General features: G+C 40.3%; 1 protein-coding gene across 5 annotated transcripts in view; it reads left to right on the top strand.

Moving 5' to 3' along the window:
* Window positions 1-19336, top strand: part of JAKMIP2 (janus kinase and microtubule interacting protein 2) — a 98008-nt gene extending 78672 nt beyond the window's left edge. For 4 of the 5 annotated variants that reach the window (XM_082213464.1, XM_082213462.1, XM_082213465.1 and 1 more), the window contains 12 exons: window positions 579-707; window positions 843-926; window positions 1488-1550; window positions 2388-2486; window positions 4023-4121; window positions 5244-5297; window positions 5921-5986; window positions 7694-7762; window positions 7946-8023; window positions 8677-8880; window positions 9545-9610; window positions 11067-19336. In XM_082213464.1, the coding sequence (XP_082069590.1) occupies window positions 579-707; window positions 843-926; window positions 1488-1550; window positions 2388-2486; window positions 4023-4121; window positions 5244-5297; window positions 5921-5986; window positions 7694-7762; window positions 7946-8023; window positions 8677-8880; window positions 9545-9610; window positions 11067-11117 (1062 nt within the window). In that variant the 3' untranslated portion in view covers window positions 11118-19336. The remainder of the gene's footprint in view (window positions 1-578; window positions 708-842; window positions 927-1487; window positions 1551-2387; window positions 2487-4022; window positions 4122-5243; window positions 5298-5920; window positions 5987-7693; window positions 7763-7945; window positions 8024-8676; window positions 8881-9544; window positions 9611-11066) is intronic. The other variant, XM_082213463.1, reaches the window with a different exon arrangement.
* Window positions 19337-21028: the final 1692 nt, after the last annotated feature.

Here is a 21028-nt window from a genome sequence, read left to right on the forward strand (position 1 = left end):
TTAACTCTCAAAATAAGCATGGTGTATAAATTGTGGGGGAAATTTATTTTGAAATATTGTATCTGGTGTGTTATAACCAGTCCTTTTTTTCTTTAAAAAATGTTTAGTTCCTACTCATATTGAAATACTGCCTCTCAATGAGGCCAAACTTAGAGTCACAAAATGTTTAGGGGTATGTGTACCCCTGCAAGCAACTACATTTTAAGTATGTTTACATCACATTTTTTGAAAGAGAACTGAGTGTTTGGTTTTTAAAGGAAACCATATATTAGAGAGAACACAAGCTACAACAATGCTCTCTTTAGGTTACATGTAAATTGTATTCCCTTAATTTACAAAAAAAAAAAAGTCCAGGAAGCCACAAACAAACCTTTTCCCTTTAAAAATATTATTGATGGTTGCATTTTGATATGGTGACTCTTTTTAAATTTATGTTCATTAAACTCCTAAACAAAATACCAAAAAATTATGTGGCTTTCAACATGGTAAAAACCCTATACAACCCTTCCAAGTTTTTGCAATATACATTCCTACAGTTTATAACCACCTGAGACTTCCTTTATTTATTTCTCTGGCAGAGCTTAGCAGCTGAAGAATCAGAGTTGCGATTTCGACAATTGACAAAGGAGTATCAAGCCCTGCAGAGAGCCTATGCATTACTGCAAGAGCAAACAGGAGGTATCATAGATGCAGAACGAGAAGCTAAGGTTAGCATTTGCCATGGGCAACATTTCTCTAAAACTCAAACATACACCCCAAACTTAAAAACAGGAGGAGGAGGAGAGATGTTGTAAGAAACGCATAGCTGTGTCACATAATGTTGTGGCTATTCTTTGTAACAGGCACAGGAGCAGCTCCAAGCTGAAGTCCAGAGGTACAGAGCTAAAATAGAGGATCTGGAAAAAACACTGGCCCAGAGAGGACAGGTATATTCTTTACAACTGGTGTTTTCCGCAGCTGTTTTCACCCATAGGCAATATTGATTTGCTTTTGCATAAAGAAGTTTTTAGAAGCATAGCTTGTAGTATGGGAAATAAATGCTTTGCATACATGTCTCCACTATGTGAAAGGTGACATGTGAAGAACATAAGAGATACACAGAAAACTCTAACAACACGCCAAATTGGGTAGTCATACATGTCCCACCCATTAAATGTAGCTACTTTCAATTCCCACTTCCTACAACACAACTATGGATTAATTTGGTAGTAAGTGCAATATAAAGCTGAATAAGAGTTGAGTCAGCACGGTGAAAATAACACCCATTATTTTCTTAGTCATGGTGGCTTTAATTACTATCATGACTGTGTGGTTTCCTATCTCCCGCAAATGTCAGCCCTTTCAGGGCCAATTCACGCAATACAATTTTCTTCGACCTGCATTAGTTCCGTTTAACAAAAAACTTGTGTCCATACACATCATAGTGTGTCTACTTCATTGCATATCACACTTCTTTTAATGTTAAAATATTTCTTCCCATCAAACAGGACTCCCATTGGGTAGAAGACAAGCAACTTTTTATTAAGAGGAATCAAGAGCTTTTGGATAAGGTATGTTCAAAACCTGAATTTCTAGATTGTACATCAGTGTGTACAATTTGGTGCTGAAAACTAGAGCCACTGTACCTTGTTCTGTCCAGGATTCCAAATGCATGATAAGAAGCTTTTCATTTCTCTGCAAATTCTGAAAACAGTAGTCTAGGCAACAGGTAGACAAAAAGCACAGATATCAAAACGTTGCTGAAGTTTGCATAGGAAGAAAGTAAAATATTCCCGAATTCCCAAATGCCAGAAATAAAGAACAAATGAAAGATATCAAGATGAAACTTAATTACAAAGAAAGGGCAGTAGTTGTAATCAAAAATAAAACAAGAGACTCTCCAACAACATCAGACAGTAAAAGTAACTTTTAGCAGCAATTTGTTTCATCCTTCTTCAGAACTAGCCTTTCTTCCAATTTTGCTCAAAGGCCAGTCCTTACACAATGCATTTAATAATATAAAACATGAAAACTGAAAACTGAAAAGTCATCCAAGAAAACTACATAAATCATCAAAAATAATCTTCAAAAGTATTAGCCACAAGGAGCAATGAATCCCTCAAAAGTCCCAAATCAGCACATGCAGATCTTGTTTTATGTGCCAGGTTTCTTTTGATATATTTCCATCGATTTTTAAAGGCAATTTATGCTTATAGCACATGACCTGTAACCTTTATAGGCTTTATTATGTTTTCCATTATCAGGCTGACAACAAAGTTTAAACAGTTGGATAACTTTCGTTTTGGGGAGGGGATGGAATATTGCAGGGGAGAGAGTGGCCATAACCAACTTCTAAAGAAACATGGTCCGGAATCTCCACTAATTATATATTTACATTTGCCTTATAGATAGAAAAACTGGAAATCGATAACCATCGATTGCAACAGGAGCTGCAGGATGCCAGAGATCAAAATGAGCTGTTGGAGTTTCGGAATCTGGAGCTTGAAGTAAGACGCCGTGGACCCTTTATTGCAGAATGATTTTTGATTATAACTTTGTATTTGTGATTTGCTGTTTGGAAGCTGTTAGCTGCTTTGAATATTTTATACAGAAAAACATAGTGCAGATACACTAAAATATATAAATGATCATTGATGAACAAAGATAACTGAACTGGGAAGAGCAGTGTAGAATAAAAGTTGCCCAGTTCCTTCCTTCCTTCCTTCCTTCCTTCCTTCCTTCCTTCCTTCCTTCCTTCCTTCCTTCCCTCTGAACAACAGCTGCTGGGAAGCACAATTGGGGAGAGTGTCGTTATGCTCATATGCTCCTTGCAGGCATCTCATAGGCATCTGGTCAGCCACTGTGAGAACAGAATGCTGAACTAGTATTGACCTGATACAAGCAGTGGCGTAGCGTGGGTTGTCAGCACCCGGGGCAAGGCAAGTAATTTGCGCCCCCTAACCCGGGGCAAGGCAAGTAATTTGCGCCCCCTAACCCCTAACCTGCCGCTGCTGCCAGCTTCTTCTTGCTGCTGCCTGGTCTGGTCTGGTGTGGTTCTCTCCCGTGCTCAACCCTGCGCTGGGCGGCCGCTGCACTGTCCCTCCCCCAGATAGTCCCTCGCTCTCTCTCCGCACCGCACGCCTGGCACCCACCCCCTCCACAGTGGGCGGCGACCCAGCGGCTTGGATAGGATTTGCACAGCCAGCACTGCAGTGAGAGAGAGTGAGTGAGCCAGGTAGGGGCAGAACGCTGTGAGCGTGAGTGCGCCCCCCCCCAGATGTTGCGCCCGGTGAGGCTGGCCCCCCCTGCACCCCCCACGCTACGCCACTGGATACAAGCAGAGCTCTTTGTATGTCCTTATGTTAAAGAACAACAGAAATAATTAGATGGGCTCACCCCCAAGACAGTGCACCACATTCAAGCTTGGTCTTGCTATTTCAGGAATTCCCCAGTACAGTGTCCCACTGAGAAATTTACCAGAGCATGCATTTTTAGTGTAGATCAGCTAATCCAGAATAAATAACAGGCTCCAGATCTGTCGCATATGAATAGTCTTATTTGATAAATTTTGACAGTACCATTAATAGCAGATGGGTTCCCCCTGCTTTGTATAATATTTAATAAATAATATTTAATGAATTTAAATATTGTAAGAACAGATAAATAAAGTCAGTGCATATTTTTGAGAACATTCTTACTGGCATTTGGTAACCCAAATATTTCATTTCAGATTAACATTCTCATTTTTATTTTTTATTTAGTAAATTTAAATACCGCTTACTCAAAAAAACCCTGTTGTTTATTATTGAACCTACTGATCGCTTTTCTTACAAAGACTCAAAGCAGCTTACAAACATACATTAAAACAAACAAACGTACAGCATATATCTGACATAAACGCTAAAGCTCAGCTGTATATTTGTCGCTTCATTTTAAAGGATGAAGAACAAATTGCTTGAACAAGGTAAAAAAAGCAAAGTTTTCATCTGCTCAATGTACGTAACTCTTCTAATTCTTACATAATTCTTACATTTTACTTGAAGGAAAGAGAAAGAAGGTCTCCACCGTTTAATCTACAAATCCACCCATTCTCCGATGGTGTAAGTGCTCTGCAGATCTACTGCATGAAAGAAGGTGTCAAGGTACGTTAGCATGGATTCACTAAGACAAGGAAAGATCATGTCTTCCTTTTGGAATTAATTTCAGTTGTTAAATTGTTTGTCTAGGTACAAACAAACACATGAAGATACGAACGGAGTTAATATTATGGTGATCTCAATTTAAGCGCATTCAAGGATCTCATTTGCATACAGTGTACATTTAATCCATGGCCCTTCATTAGTCCGTGTACATGCAAAGACATGTGACTTTTGAGTTCAAGGAAGTTGGGCACAGGATCAGTGGGAGGATCTAGGAGTCTTGGTTGACCACAAACTTGACATGAGCCAACAGTGTGACGCGGCAGCTAAAAAAGCCAATGCAATTCTGGGCTGCATCAATAGGAGTATAGCATCTAGATCAAGGGAAGTAATAGTGCCACTGTATTCTGCTCTGGTCAGACCACACCTGGAGTACTGTGTCCAGTTCTGGGCACCACAGTTCAAGAAGGACACTGACAAACTGGAACGTGTCCAGAGGAGGGCAACCAAAATGGTCAAGGGCCTGGAAACAATGCCTTATGAAGAACGGCTAAGGGAGCTGGGCATGTTTAGTCTAGAGAAGAGGAGGTTAAGGGGTGATATGATAGCCATGTTCAAATATATAAAAGGATGTCACATAGAGGAGGGAGAAAGATTGTTTTCTGCTGCTCCAGAGAAGCGGACACGGAGCAATGGATCCAAACTGCAAGAAAGAAGCTTCCACCTAAACATTAGGAAGAACTTCCTGACAGTAAGAGCTGTTCGACAGTGGAATTTGCTGCCAAGGAGTGTGGTGGAGTCTCCTTCTTTGGAGGTCTTTAAGCAGAGGCTTGACAACCATATGTCAGGAGTGCTCTGATGGTGTTTCCTGCTTGGCAGGGGGTTGGACTCGATGGCCCTTGTGGTCTCTTCCAACTCTATGATTCTATGATTCTATTCTATGATTCTAACCCTGATGAGCTCTTCCCAAAGTTCATTGAACACTTGAGTTTCGCTTTTATGAATGAAGTGTGGTAGACTGTAGAGCTGGATATGATTTTAAGCACTCTAGTTTTGTTGATTATAGTGACTGTGAAAAGCCTTGATGCTTCTGTTCTTAATAAGTGTTTTGGTTTTTTTTAACAGGATGTTAGCATTCCAGATCTTATAAAACAGTTAGACATCTTGGGTGACAATGGGGTAAGTGATATGCATACCTGACAAGTTCATATTATGTACAGCACCACAAGGGAAACTTGTAAAGCTGCAGAGTAATGTAGCAACCTGTTTTTATCAAAGAGGAAAGCAATAGAACTGTGTTCGTAATCTCTTTTTTTCAAATTAGTTTTTATTAAGGGTTTTTTAAAAAAAAAAACAAAGAAAATAGATAAACAGGGAAGAAAACTTTGTCTGAGATGCTTGGTTTTCAAGAAAGGTATTGCCCAATTGTGCATTTTGGAGATATTTCTGTCAGTTACAAAGACTGGCCTTTTGTGGATAAGAAAGTTTTTGTCTCTGATACAGAGTTCACTGCGCTCACTGCAGACTGTAATATCCATGTAGGCATGTTTCCCCATTCATTTGAAGAGAGAATGTGATTTTGCACAGTGCATCGCATTGTCTGTACACAAGACTGCTTCCTCCACTTAAGTGAATGGCGAAAGTCTATTGGGGCATGGGAATACTAAGATACGAAGATGTATTGGATTATAGGAGAAACTGAAACTGAATTGTCTCCCTCAAAGAGAGAGAGAGAGAGTACCTATTTAGCAAACGACTGCTGCTTTTCCTCAGTTTGATCTTTTGCCTTTTGAAATTTACAGAATTTAAGAAATGAAGAGCAAGTGGCCATAATTCAAGCTAGCACCGTGTTGTCCCTGGCAGAAAAGGTACTTTTGGGGCACTTGGTGTCTTTAAATGTACATGAATTTAAGCTATTAATTGGAAAGCGATGTAGCACAGAATGAGGGGGAGAGACTGAAATATTATCTGTCTGTCAAAAAGTATGTTGTCTTCTCATATGAAAGAATGGATAAGAGTAAAATATGATTCAGGTGCATTCTCCACAAAAGGAAACATTAGTTTGTTCCTGCTTGTTTGTTTTTAAAATAATTTCATTCATCAATCCTGTTGCTCAGGTTGGCCTGGTTCTCGGATATAAGACAAATCATTTTATTTTGTGACTGTTTACTACCTTTCAGTTGCCCAAGGCACTGCTTACTTTAACATTCTAGTTCCAGTAAGAGTTCATTACAGTTAAGAGTAAAAACCAGCGTTTCATTGTCCAGATAAATGACAATTTGCTTGGCCTGAAAGCTCCTACTCTGTGAATAACAACAGATTAATGAGCAATGTGCACTTTAGCTAGCAGAGTCTGTCCTTGAAATGATGAGCTTGCTACCCAGAATGATGCACACACGAATGATTCACATTAACACAGACTGCCCTTTAAATGGAGAACAGGCCCGCAGTTGGGTACATAGGACATAGCCATATACTGAGACCATTGATCCATCTAGCTCAGTATTGTCTACATTTGACTGGTAGCAGCCCTCCATCATTTTTCAGACATGGTTTTCTCCCAATCCTACCTGGCAGGGATTGAACCTGGGACCACCTGCACACAAAGCAGATGCTCTTCTGCTGTGCCATGGCTTCCTGGCACTGATTCTGCCTGTGCTGTAAATGATAAACTGATGAGCTCTGAGCAGAAGCAGAACCACTCAGCCCTTTGAATGGGAAAAGATAAGCAACATCAAACATGGGGTATCCAGGAAAAAATATCTCAAACATAGAAGACTTAGGTTTGGGAAGATGGAAATATCCACAAGAACAGACTTGGAAGGATTTGCACAAGTGGTTAAGAAATAGAACTTGCCTGGACTTGGCTCTTGGACAGGGTTGGGTAACTTGTAGACTTCTACATATTGCTGGGTTCCATCTCCCTTCAACCCCAGCCATCGTGGCCAATGGTCTGGGCTAATGGGAGGTGTAGTCTAGCAACTTCAGGAGGGCCATAGAGGTTCCCCACTGTTACCCTAGGCCACGTTTTCAGTGCTTGAGATGTGAACAAAATGTCTGTGATTAGGGGTTTCTTTTTTTAAAACCACTGGGCAGCCATAGCCTCCTACCACATTTGGAAGAAAGAGGTATGGATCCGAGTCCAACACTTTATACAAATTAATGGCAAACAACTAAAGTAAGATATTTATTTATCCACGTTATGAAAACTTACATCCTTACGGGTTTCAGGTTGAGCCACAACTACAATACAAAACCACATAAACCCAACGTTCTAAATGTTCTGTTTCATTCTATTATTTCATTGCGATGGTTTGCTGCTTTGTTGTTTGCTGCCCTGGGCTTCTTTGGGAGGAAGGAAATAGGAAAGAAATGTCAAGATTAATAGATAACAAATGCATAGAATTACAGGTCAGTAAAATCAGTGCTGTTATCTGTTAGAATGCCATTAACTGCCTTTACTGCTGCTGAAAGAGAAAGCCCTTCAGAAGGCTCCTATTTCCTTTGTTTCTTGTTTTGACAAGAGTAATGAAAAAAAGATGCAAATAACTTTTTGGCCTTCCTCCTTTTTCTAGTGGATACAGCAGATTGAAGGGGCTGAGGCAGCTCTGCACCAGAAGATGATGGAGCTGGAGAGTGACATGGTAGGGGGGAAAAACATAAACTAGACCTTGTAATTGTTGCAATCTTTGTCCTATACATACACCACACATTTTATTATTTATTTCCTGAATGATTCTGAGCATCAAATGTGTCCTTTGCTACAGCTTTTGAATAATTAGCTTGTGGTTTTGTTTGTTTTCCCCCAAAATCATCCTTCATTGTAGGAGCAGTTCTGTAAAATAAAAGGTTATCTAGAGGAAGAACTGGACTACAGGAAACAAGCTCTTGACCAGGCCTATATGGTAAGTTGAAAGCAAGAGCAGGAATGAACTCCAGAACATATATCTCAGAACACTGATTACATGCACCTCAATGTATTTGGGGGTACATTCTCATGTCAGCAGTTGGAATTGTGCCTGTGTTTTTGGGTTTTTAGAAGGTAGAACATTTTCCCTGTTGTGGTGGTGGGAGGGAAAGAAATCAGTCTGAGCTATGGGTATCTTGCATATGCGAAAGCTCCATTGCCTACATGGAGCTTCCGTGGGCATAATAGCAGAAAAGGGTGCATATGGGAAACCCTTTGTGCAGGGTTACACCTGCTGTTGAAGTGAATGGGAAAATCTAAATGTGACTGTAAGCATTCACTACAGTACATCTAAGTGGGTAGGCAGGTAGATAATTTTAGACCTTCATGTAGAATTGTTATCATTCACCAAATTCTAGAGGCTAATTAATACACTATATATATACACATATGTGTAGACACACACCAAGAAAGAGAGAGAGACAAAAAACTATCACAAACTTTCCGTTTTCATTTTGACTCCTCCAGTCTAGCCACCTTGTTCTTCCACATCATAGTTTTTAAACATATGCATGTTAAGGAAACTCAGGATTATACCTACCCAAGTGGTTTAGTGTGAGGTTGTACACCTTTTCCTCTTCCATTGCTTAGAGAATCCAGGAGCTTGAAGCCACTTTGTACAACGCTTTGCAGCAAGAAACAGTGATCAAGTTTGGAGAACTGCTCAGTGAGAAGCAGCAGGAGGAACTTAGGACCGCTGTTGAAAAATTAAGACGGCAGATGCTGAGAAAAAGCAGAGAATATGATTGCCAGATCTTGCAGGAGAGAATGGAGTTGCTTCAGCAGGCACATCAGGTGAGATTCAGAAGAAATACTATTAGGTTTTATCTTGCAAAAATTGGCATTGTTATCCACTGTTTCATGGCCAATGCATTTGCCCTGTAAAACACCAGCATCAAATCAGGTAGATCTGTGGATTTTGCATTACATAAGGCACCTCCAGACTGGCAGTATTTCACAGGATGGAATCATACCAGGAAATTTGGGTTCACACAATTAAAGAATAAAAGCACTCTGTCACGCTAGTGCAACAGACCTACTTAAAAAAAGAAATGGTTTTTTTGCAGTTAGGAAAGTAATGCATTGAAAAGTGGGAAATGAACCAATGATTTACAAAATAAAAATCCCACAAGCAAATTAGGATGAAAGTTCAATAAACAGGTTGTCCAGAGGAACTCCAAGTGGTAAATAAGTAAGTACATGCTTTACTCACTTGCAGAAATTAAGGAAACCCAAACTTATTTTTGACATTTTGAGTCTGTGATTGTATATTCACTTACCTGGATTCAATAGGACTTATTGTAGACAGGTATCAGATTGCACTGTAAGTAGAGTGCACATTAACTGCTCACCATCAATACAAGTTTAGAAATTTAGAAATCTTAAATGGTATTTTCTCTGTCAAAATTCAGCAAACCTAAAGTTTCTTTCTCTTTTTATGTGTGCATTTTATTTCTAGAGGATCAGAGATTTAGAAGATAAAACTGACATCCAGAAGAGACAGATCAAGGATTTAGAAGAAAAGGTTGGTTATTTACATATTTTAAAATGTGTAGAAGCCTAGATAGTTTAATATTTTATGTGTTCCTTTCAGGTTTATTAAGTATAATTGGTTTAATTAATTGTTCTGTTGCTTTGCATTTTTTACTCTACAGATTGTACTCCATGAAATTTTGCAGAGGCTTTTCTGTAAACCTCTGCCTTTCTATTGGAAATCAGCTGTTTCTGATAGAGCTGAGCCAAAATACTCCCTCCTTCACTTCAGTGCCCCCATGACTCATTGTGGATATTTGAAATGAACATGTGAACATGGGTAAAGAATATGCCCCACTACCCAGCAAGAATGGTTCTTGCTCCCCATTGTTACTGGATGCTATTTTGTTTCCTCCCCACCTAGAAGATATCAGAGTAAGGGCTGAAAACTTTCTGTACTTGCCCTTACTTTGATTTGACTTCAGGCTGACACCATCAGAATGAGGGCAGGAGCAAAAAAACCCTGACTTTGGCATCTTCTAGGTAGGAAAGAACTTTGAAGAATAATTGTGCTTTGTAGCAGCACGCACATAATCACTCCAACACTGGAGAAAAGTGATAGAGGACTATGGAAGGAGAAATAAGTTTCAGGATACCTTCCAACCCTCCAGGATGAGTGAAAAAAAATGTTCTTTAAATAACTTTCAGCTCAGCACTAGTGTCTATTTACTGCTATCCTATTTTAAAATTTACAAAGGGAAAGAAACACTGGCCTGAGATATTAGTTGTGATTCAGACTTGCAGATTTGCCCATATTTGTGTAATGGCTGATCAAGAGGAGTTTTTGTTTTTAAATCAGTCTACCCTTCATCGGATTTTTTTTCTTCCTGTTAATGAATCAGACAGCTGGTAGTGCACTTCACAGCAGCAAATGGATTTTAACTGAAGAAGCCATCCAGCCTTTAATCTCTGTGTGAAAATCAAAGCAAAATATTGGCGCTAATCCATCTATGCCATCATGATGGAAATCGTTTCAGGGAAAAGAATCAACCCAAAAGATTTTCCATCATGGTTAAGCACGAATAGTTGATGTTCATAATACAAAGGCTTTCCCTATTTACTATTTTTTACTATTTCTTGTGCCCTCAAATTGGGTCCTTTCAGTGACATGAATTTTGATTCCTACATGTGCATCTGAGATCACACTTCTTTATCAGATCATAAATCCCCAACTATTCAAAGTCAGCCTAACAGGCTGATTTCCATGGAAATCTGCCAAGCTACTAAGCACGAGGCCTTTAATAATGATTTGTGCCAGTTAAATGTTAACAAAATGGATGCAACCCTATAGTCTAAGTGATGTATCACTTCCAGGAGAAAAGGTTTACTGGAAGTATAATCATTGTAATCACATGTCTAATGGAGTTAGATCCTTATCACATACATCATACTGAAAATAAATATTATATCCCTGAAAAATAATGTGTTCTTTTCCTCTTCCTCTGCAGTTTCTTTTTCTGTTCTTGTTCTTCTCTCTTGCCTTTATTCTTTGGCCTTGATGTCAAATGTGCCTCTTGAAAGGTAAGACTGCTTTCTTTGTTTTCCCTTAAAATACTAAGCCACACACATACCTCTTTCCAGGTTCTTATCCAAAGCAGCACAGCTGAATATCTAAACCAATGTTGATCCAGAAACAAGATCAATCAAGTGTGTTTCAGACCTTCTACAAAGGGCCATTTCATACATTATGCAGAGGCCAACTTGAGTTTTCCACAGGAAGTTGTAGCCAATCTCAGCTCCCTGAGTGGACCTTTCTGTTGTATGTGTTTGTAAACACATTTATTGCACTCAGACTTTACATTAGATGATTGCTGTAATGTGTGGTGACCCTAAGGAAATGTGGAATGTTGCCTTTGTCCACAATATATTATTGGTTGCTTCTAACCTTTGTCCTCTGTCCAGCAATCCTTCCCTCATTATTTTCCATAGCACCAGCTTTTGGTAATATAGAGTGTGAACCGTAAGTCATCATTTGGAGTGACTAGATTAAGATGCAGAACAACAACAACAACAAAAGATTTCATGGTTTGACTTCTCTTTATGTCTTTAGAGTATAATAAACTCATAGCTACTCACCTAGACTGAACTGTCTTTGAAGACACTATCGAAGTAGAAAAAATGCCCCCAAATTCTAAATTTAAAGATTGGTGTCTTCTAAATAAATATAAAGGAAGACACATATCTGGTTGCTTTTCAAGTCTCCTTATTAACAATTGACATTTTACTTTGATTTGTATAGGTTGTAGCAAGCTGCCAGCAATCGCCACTATGCCCCACTCTCTCCAAACTGGTGTGGGAGATGAGCCAGGAAGGTCACAAGTGTCATTGCCCACTGTGATGACATCACACGTGGGTGCTGTTTGCTTACCAGCCAGCACCACGATCAGGTGTAGCCATGATTGCTGCCAGCTGGGCAAGAGAGGGCCTAGCTGGGCATTACTTTAGAACCATGTAAATGGTCCAGAGATGCTTAGAAGAGGGAGATGTGAGAGCAGAGAGACTGGAAGCGGGTACTACTCTTTAATTAGGGAGGTCATTTGCATGGTCCCCTTTTACCAGACATGCTTTTCTCTTGCTTTGTAGAGCGATTGACTATACAGAAAAGTCCTCAAAGGGCAGATGCTTCCAAACACACGAAGAAGAGAACACTGTTTACAACCATTGCAAAACAAAGCGACACTCTGTCACTGAGAGACCACACCCACCATGTAGTTTTAAGCCATTACTTCAAGATTTGTTACTTGACAGTTCCCTGTCTAAAGCTACAAGATATGCTGCACTTAATAACATTCTATAAGGAGGGAGACAAATATGCCATCAGCATATATCACTAGGATTTTTATTTTATTTTTTATGGTGAAGAATCAGCAAGCAAACCACATTCAGTCGATTGAGTAAAGGTATGCCAGGCAAGGAACCAAAGTTACTATGAACAATCTATCCCTGCTGTGCAGGGGGGTTATTTTAAACACGGACACCAACTTCCCATGAAAGTCATCGATAATAAAGGGGACAGAGCAGAAGAAACGTATCCAGGACTCTTAAGGGGACAGTGACAATAAAACAGTTGATGTGGGAAGTCTGGCTTTCTTAATACAGGGACGCTTTTTTTTTCTCTCTCTCTCTCTCTGATTTTAAACTCAGGAACAATGACAGCTGCAATGTGAACAAAAGGGGGGAAACATACTCTGTTTTTGTTTCATAATGGGTTGAAACTGACAATGGGATAGACGTGGTTGGAATGTTAATCTACTGCTGCCTGCAGTATAGCATGGGTGATCCATCTAGTGAGAATGCCTGACAGCGCTCTTGAGGATTCCTAACAATGCTGTAGCCTTATTTGTCGCCGGGGTCCTTCTGCAAAGGGAGGATGGCTGTTACATCAAGTGAAGAACTTGACAAGGACGCAACACTCATTTCACTAACCGTTTAATGTATCTTCGGCCACTGGAATGGGGCGGAAAGGTCCTCCGACAAAGAAATAGCTGTGTCAGAGAGGAAGCAAATGCCTGTTAATCAAACCTCAGCTTCCGAAGAGTTTCTGCCTCCACTCACTTGTACAAGTGAAATCCTCCTAAACAATTTGTTTTCGCCTGTCATGTTGTGTTTCCCCAGTTGGCCGCATGAACCAAAACGATGAAACCTAGGATGTACCCTTTATTATCTCACCCATACACGACCAGTACATATCTTGCTGTTGAGGTTAGGCTTGCGTTCATCATCAAGGCCTGCCTTTTAATGCAGCATTTATCTTCCAGGTGACAAATAACTCTCACTTGATTTTGCAAGGTTTCTTGTTGGATGTAGCACCTGCTTGTGGAAATCCCTGCTTAGAATCCTTGGTTTGTGTTTGGAGATGTTCTGATGACTGGCAACGTGCATTGAGGGCGGATGTCATCCCTGTGCTGAAGGCAGCAGTAGAGCCTGGTTTGTTATATAGCGTGCGGAGAACCTCAGCTCTGTTCCCAGAAGCCTGCACTGACCTTCTCTTCCATTTTACCACCTTATGCCTCTTCTCCCTTACAGAGATGGGAGAAAAAGCAAGGACTTATCTTCCACCTGTGCACCTGCAGAATTTAAATACATTTAGAAATATGAATACGGCAAGCATAGAATTTGCTTGTGGTTGTTTGCTCCTAATAACAGTGGCCAACATAAGATTATGCTATGCATTGCTTAGCATTCAAAACGGGGGCTTCATACAGACATAAAGCAAAGTCTCTGATTTTTTAAATGCTGGAATGCTGCAAGAGCACCCATGGTTCATTGCCATGCCATCATGTCTAACATTCATGCACATTTATCACCCCTACCTGCTCAGAACTGTCCTCCTGTTAGTGCCTTGTAAAGGCACAGTACCAAACATTCATACAATCAAGAAAATCAGTAATGAAGGGATGAACAACATTCTTACCTACAGTAGATCCACACCGCAATGTTAGTTCTAATATCAATTGAGTTTGCTGCAGCAACACCTTGAAAGCATGAAGCTATGTGGCTAGGGTTACCCATGCAACTGCCCCTGGTGCCCATGAAGGTTTTAAGATCCTCCTTATGAGGTGGTGACCTCCCACCTACCTGGAAAAGCACATAGAAATGAAAGAGGAAGTATTAAGAACCACAGATCTTGCACTTTCAGTTACTGCCATGGTGCAAAGCATGGATGTGAGGCATGGATCCCATCCAAACCACCAGTCATGTCATAGGTCACCTCTGTGACCTTAGGTGTGTTTTGTGACTTCTTGGTGGTTTTGTTATTATTACAAATAATGAGGATTCATGCCTTGGATCCATGTTTTTATCATATTGGCAAGCCCTGGATCTGTCTTCTTTATTGTGCAGTCTACCAAGGTTGGCTTTAACTTAATGATGGTTTAGGGGACTGGAGGGTATAAAAACATGCAAATTCAACAGGATCCATTTTAATTCCACTGGATTCGACTTTTATTCAGACCCCATGGCAAAGCAAAGTTTATGTGTGCGTTTTCTCCCAGCCAAAGGCTCACAAGCTCTGTTTCTCAGATGTGTCCATGATCCCTTGTAACAGCTTGTCAGAAAACAGATGCATTGAAGGTTACATTCTAACATGCTTTATTGCTAAAGTAAAACTTACATAAGAGATTCTGTACAGTTCTGATTACAACCTAGGTTCAGAGTCACTCCTCCTCTAGCTCTGTCCCTTGTCCTCTCACACTACATCTTCCAGCATTCAATGCTCCAAGCCCATGGCTGATTACTAGCAATACTTTCATACCCTCCAATATTCCTCAGAAAATAGGGATGTTCTATTCTACATCAGTAGAATTAATCTTAGATCACCACAGAGCATAAAATGAGACAAAGGTTCCATAGATGTCACTTTCCTCCACCACAAAGGAATAGCACTCAGCACAATCAGTAGCGGCAAGAAATTGGTCCTTCAGAGAAGCTTGCCTACCATAATTGATCCTGTCAGTAAGGAACAGCTTGCTGTGTTCTGTCACTTAAAGTGATAGAAGCTCTATCCATTTTCTGCATCTTGTCCATTATATTATGTCCCTTTTGCAATATGATGAGTGCAGATCGGTACTGAATGGTTAAGGTACTTTGCTGAGCAAAGTTTGTAACATCTCAGTTTGGAAACAAAACACTGTGGTTTTCTATCTGCTTGCTATCATTACTTTTCTATGCGTCACACTCATTTGTCTCTTAGCATCTTGTGAGAAGCCAGGATAGAGTTTACTTCCCAACGTTAAACCTGAATTTGGTCCCAAAATTCTTGTGCAGAGGTTTGCTGCACCACAAAGAGTTGTCTCTCCCATACAAGAAGCTGATTAGCCAGCATTGTCTTCTGCACCTGACCTAAATATTGAAAAAGAGCTTGCTTTGTCTTACCACAGTGTGGATTGATTCTGTCAAGTCAGGTTAAGGCTATGAAAAGGCACCTACAGTAAAGCTTCCCTGCAGAACAGGGCTGTGATTTTCTTTGAAGCCATTTCCTTTGCTCTTTGGAATACCAGAAGGCTAAATCAGCTTATTTGTGCTGCAATTTACATGAAACCTTACAAGATGCAGTATGTGTTGCAGGGCATGTCCACACTGTGTGTTTGCAGCTTTTGCCATGCCTGTTTAAATTACGTGGTCCACGTGACGAATCTCGACACTAATCTCAACGCTTTCCCCCAGAAAATTCCCAGTTTACCCAAAATGGGGATAATCCAATAAATTATGGGAAATCAGGCTCCAAAGCACTCCACTCAGGGTGCTGACTTATTTTGTTCCAGTGTCTTTGAGTGGATCATTCATCACTATCTACTACTCTCATTTCCATGCTTCTTCAAAACATTCATTTCCTTTTCTGCTGTACTCCACTATTTCTGGCATACCCCTGAATGGAAGAGGAAGCCATAGCAATCAATCTATCATCTATCTATTATCTATCTATCATTTGATCCTTCACATTTGCATAAAACTGCACAAGAAAAAAACATTAAAAATATCTACAAGAGATACTGCAGGGCAATCTGAAAATTGTGCTCAGAAATTACGGTTGCTTTCATTTATTCCCCAGGCAAAACCCTCAATGGAGAAGCATAGCTTCAAAAACAGCTCAACAACTTTGCCCCTCCCCCAATAAAGCTCAACAACTTTGCCCCACAAAAAGCTCAACAGCTTTTAAAGTTAGGACTTGCTGAAAGGTGCTTGTGCTAACCTGTTGAGTGAATACAGTTCTCAGGTACCACTTGCATTCTCCCAGCAAAACGAAAACCAACCTCCATTTTATGTTTCGTGTGCTCTTATTATTTATCGTCTCCATTTTTGTGTACATTTCATTTGACATCTCAAAATTCTAGGCATTGCAGGTTTACTACCATATCCCTGGTGAGTGGATAAATATTTACCTGAGAAATATATCCCTTTATCAGCACTCTTTAAATTAACAATAACACTGCCCAGAATGGGATCTACAATTTTCAATTTTCTGCAATTTTCAATTTTCTGGAATCGAGCAAAAAGTATGCATATCACTGATGGTAAGAGAATATGGCTGGTTGATGGAATTTTTGTTTTCATGAATTGGGCCAGGAGTGAAAAAGAGCCATGCAGGCAAATGGAAAACCCACACAATTATCTTTATTCCCCCAGTGGAAATAACTGCTGTCAGATGAAATACAGTTTATGAGATGCCATTTTATGGTAATTCTTACCTTATCTTCAAATTGTCTGAGGCCCTGTAATTACTGTGGAATCCACCTTCAGTATACAAAATATTTCCCATTCTTTCAGGGAGAGAGTGTTGTTCATCCCATCAAGCCAATTTCCATTGCTAAAAATACAGGCATACACACACACACACACACACACACACACACAGGCCCTGTGACCGTCTTATATTTTCTCTCGTTAGCACTGATGCAATATTTGCAATGTAAAACATGCATTGCCCTTTAACACTACATCCCCGAATTCTAAAATATGCAAATAACTATGGCAGTCATATGTAGGGGCAAATAACATTGGTACTATGCCACTCAACTTAATAGCATTTCCCAAACATGTGGCTTGGAATTGAGACCCTTTAGAATCCTGCAATAGCAGCCCAGAATGCTGCAATATGATTTTTATTGTACCATGGGGTCTTTGGGCCAGTGCTGCCATTTTTGCTATATCCATTTTTTTTTTGTTTGAAATGTACATCATTATAGAACCTCTTCCTGAATACCCAGTTTCACACTTTAGAGTGCTTTTAACATGTGGAAATTTGCCTTGCGTGCCCACATGCCAGTTACCACAGGTGGTGCCAATTATTCCCTGAATACATCAATAAAAAACCAGTCCAAATATGAACAACTTGTACCATGATAACTTCTCTGTTCTGATCTATTGCAAACATCATTCATATAATGTGTAATTTACATGCCTATGTCATTCAGTTTTATGCATTTTTACCATTTGGGATCTCCAGTATTGAGTAACTCAGATTTGGTTCCTGTAAAGACCCATGGGTCTTCAGCTATAGACAAGAAGGTTGCTTTGTCAGTGTATGGCATTTTGTCTTCTGTCACACTGTTCTTGTTACGAGACATAGTTTGATTTCCACTTAAATGAATGGCTAAATTTTCATGGATTTTCATGGTTTTTCCAGCCCTTCCATGGGAAGATGGAACTGCTTAAGGTGATGTTCCACAGCATTCTTAGCATGCTGAAGAAATTTACATGTTTTCAGTTCTGTCTTTGGTACTGCAATATGTTCCTTGTGTATGCATGTTCATCTCACTTTCTCTAATACATACGGCCAATCCTTTCATTAAGGCTCTGAAGGACGGTGGACAACCACCAGCCCCTTGGTGACAATTCTGTGATTCATATAGTACAGAGTGGTCTGTCAGGTTTGCTCTGTAGACTTTGAAGGCGCTTTTCTCTCTCTTCAGTGCAACACAATCTGTGCCTAATATTCTAGACACTGACTTTGCAAACCCTCTGCTGATCAAAATGAGTTCACCTTTTGAAATATGTACGTAGAAGCAAATACATGCATATGTTACTGTACATATATCTATCTCCAGTGTATATAGTAGGATGCTCTTAGATATTATAAAAAAAGTGTACTTCCAATTCTAAGAATGAGGATGTGAGGCCAAGGGTGGTTCAAAGGTGATGTGACTAGTGTGAATGAATGGCATGACTTTCAGCTCCTGGGGAATTTGGTGGCAAATCTGCAGTTCCACCCTGCAGTGAAACTGCAGCCGTTGCACCATTCCCAGCTAAGCAGGCCTCTCTGTGCATGTGCAGATAGACCTAGTGCATCATCAAAGCCAGAGGTGGCCTGGACTCACCAGAATCTGGTACTTCAGAAAAGTGGAATCAGGACTTCCAAATTCCCAAAGAAGTTATGGAGCATTCAAAGTGGGTGGGGCGAATCAGTGTCCACTGAGCCTTTTCCTGAAATGGGGTCCACGGCACCGCCCAGTTTGAGCAGTTCCTCTTGTTTCAGTTTGGCATCTCACTGACAATTCAAGTGTTTTCTTTTTAACGTCAGCGTGTGACTCTTTTCGGGCTCTTTTTTGCCATGTGGCCCCTCAATTTCATTGACAAGGAGCATGGAGAAAGACCCCTCAAACTGACCTTGGAAGTGCACGTAAGGGGAAAAGGCTTTGAATGGCAAACTCTGGGCAAACGATAGTCCCACATCACGCAGTTCAGCAGTATTACTACTCACATGGATCACAGTGGCAAGCCTTCTCTTTTGACATATCAAAAGGGCACATTATATAGTTTACTTGTAACTACAGCAAACTTCCCAGTTTCTCGATTTGAGGGCAGTATGAAGACACTGTGAATCTCCAAAGTGTTTCTCTCTGCTCTACCCCGTTTGGACTAAGCTAGCCAACCCCTTTTTAATCCCACTGCATTTATATTCAGCAAATTGCTCCTGCGTTGGACAAAAGTTCCACTTTCTCTCCACTGCATCTCCCTGTATATAAATTGATCCCATTTTTGTGTCTATAATTCCAGAAGAGAATTGTAAATTATTTGGCAGAATGACCCTTTGATAAACACTGCGGCCATGTATATGTACTGTACGTATTAACGTGTAGATGAGAATCCTTATTGTATGTAAAGTTTTATGAATGGTTATTTTTTAATTTATGTATTTAATATAGGATTCAATGACCTCTGGTGTTTTAGTTTGTATAAAAAAAATAAAAATAAAACAGCAGCATTTTTTAAAACTTCACTTTACATTAATGGATGTGTTATCCACAGCCTGCTTGAAATCTATTTTGAAACAATACAGAGACAGCAATAAAGCAGCACACCTGCTTCCTGCCATGTGCTATATTTTCACAGGAAAGTGAGCAAAGTGTGAGAAAAGAACAAGTTTCAGGAGTTGTGCCAGGGATCATACGGGATCAGCCTCAGGACTTTTCAACATATGCAGTGATAATAAAGTTGGTCTTGCAACATATAAAGAACATATAAAAATGTGCATTTGAACATGGGCAGTGCGAATCTTCTCCACCATTAAGATTTAGGTAATAGTCTCCCATGCAGTCCTGAGCCCCATTCAGCTTCATTTTCAGGAATTTAGCAGCTGAGTCAACAGCCAGACGTTCTAGTGGCGGAATGATGGGAACCTCCTAAGCCACAAACAGAAGCTAAACGGTTTCAAAAAAAAGTGGGACGTTTTAATTAATGGTAAAACAGATCTATGATTTAGTTCACAGCATATAGCAGAGATCCCCAAACTTATTTAGCCTACCTCCCCCTTTTCAGAAAACAACTCCTCAGCCCCCCCCCCCGAAATCTACCTACTTTAAGCAAAGGGGCAGGGCCAGGGCTGCAGTTTGCCTGCCACTGACCAAATAGACTGGCAAGCTGTGATCCACTTCCCAGGCCTGGGAAAACCCCTTGCTTCCAGCATGACCGCCAGATCCAGGAGAGGCAGTGTCGCCATCCCACAACGGGAGGTCACCCCGGGGATTTGAACTGCCAACCTTCTGATTGGCAAGCCCAGGTGGCTCAGTGGCTCAGACCACAGCGACACCCGCTCCCAAACCCTTTTTTTAAAAAAAATGGGATCCTCAAATGCATGTTTGGGTTAAAAGTGGGTCCAAGGTCTTAAAACACTGAAGACTACTGGTGTTACATGAGATTTCACAGTACAGTGGTACCTCGGGTTACATACGCTTCAGGTTACAGACTCCGCTAACCCAGAAATATTACCTCGGGTTAAGAACTTTGCTTCAGGATGAGAACAGAAATCGTGCTCCGGTGGCACGGCGGCAGCAGGAGGTCCCACCCCATTAGCTAAAGTGGTACCTCAGGTTAAGAACAGTTTCAGGTTAAGAACAGACCTCCAAAGCAAATTAAGTTCTTAACCCGAAGTACCACTGTACAGTGGTATAGCACACACTTAGCATGTATGAAATCTATGGCATGCATAGTTAAAAGGGACTCAGATACAGTATCAGAATTCTAGAAAGAGATTCTGAATCTTTCCACAAGATGGCAGCAGTTTACTGTCATCAACACCAAATAGGACTGGGTGGGGTAACTGGGGATAGTTTCTTGAGTGTTCAGTATTGCTCTTTCATATTTCTTTCTCTCTGTCTAAAGCGTATGTCTTTTTCTTCTACACACAGATGAGTCACAAATCCAAAATTATTTGACATTAGATACAGTGCCAGACTATGCTTCATTACAAATGAAGGAGGAGTCAAAAATATTATTCCAGAATCTGTCTTTGTGAGAATTCTCCACATTTCTGCCTAAAGACTGAGGCTGGCTGTTACTAACAGATGCAGTAAATTAACTTACAAATCCGAGAGACTCAGCAGTCACAAAGAGCCCTGCAACTAATTAATTGCACACAGAACAACTCATCCTTGCTCTTCTGCCAGACAAGAAAAGGCTAAAGGTCTGTGTG

This window comes from Podarcis vaucheri, assembly GCF_965113315.1.
Source record: "Podarcis vaucheri genome assembly, chromosome: 2".
NCBI classification, from domain to species: domain Eukaryota; kingdom Metazoa; phylum Chordata; class Lepidosauria; order Squamata; family Lacertidae; genus Podarcis; species Podarcis vaucheri.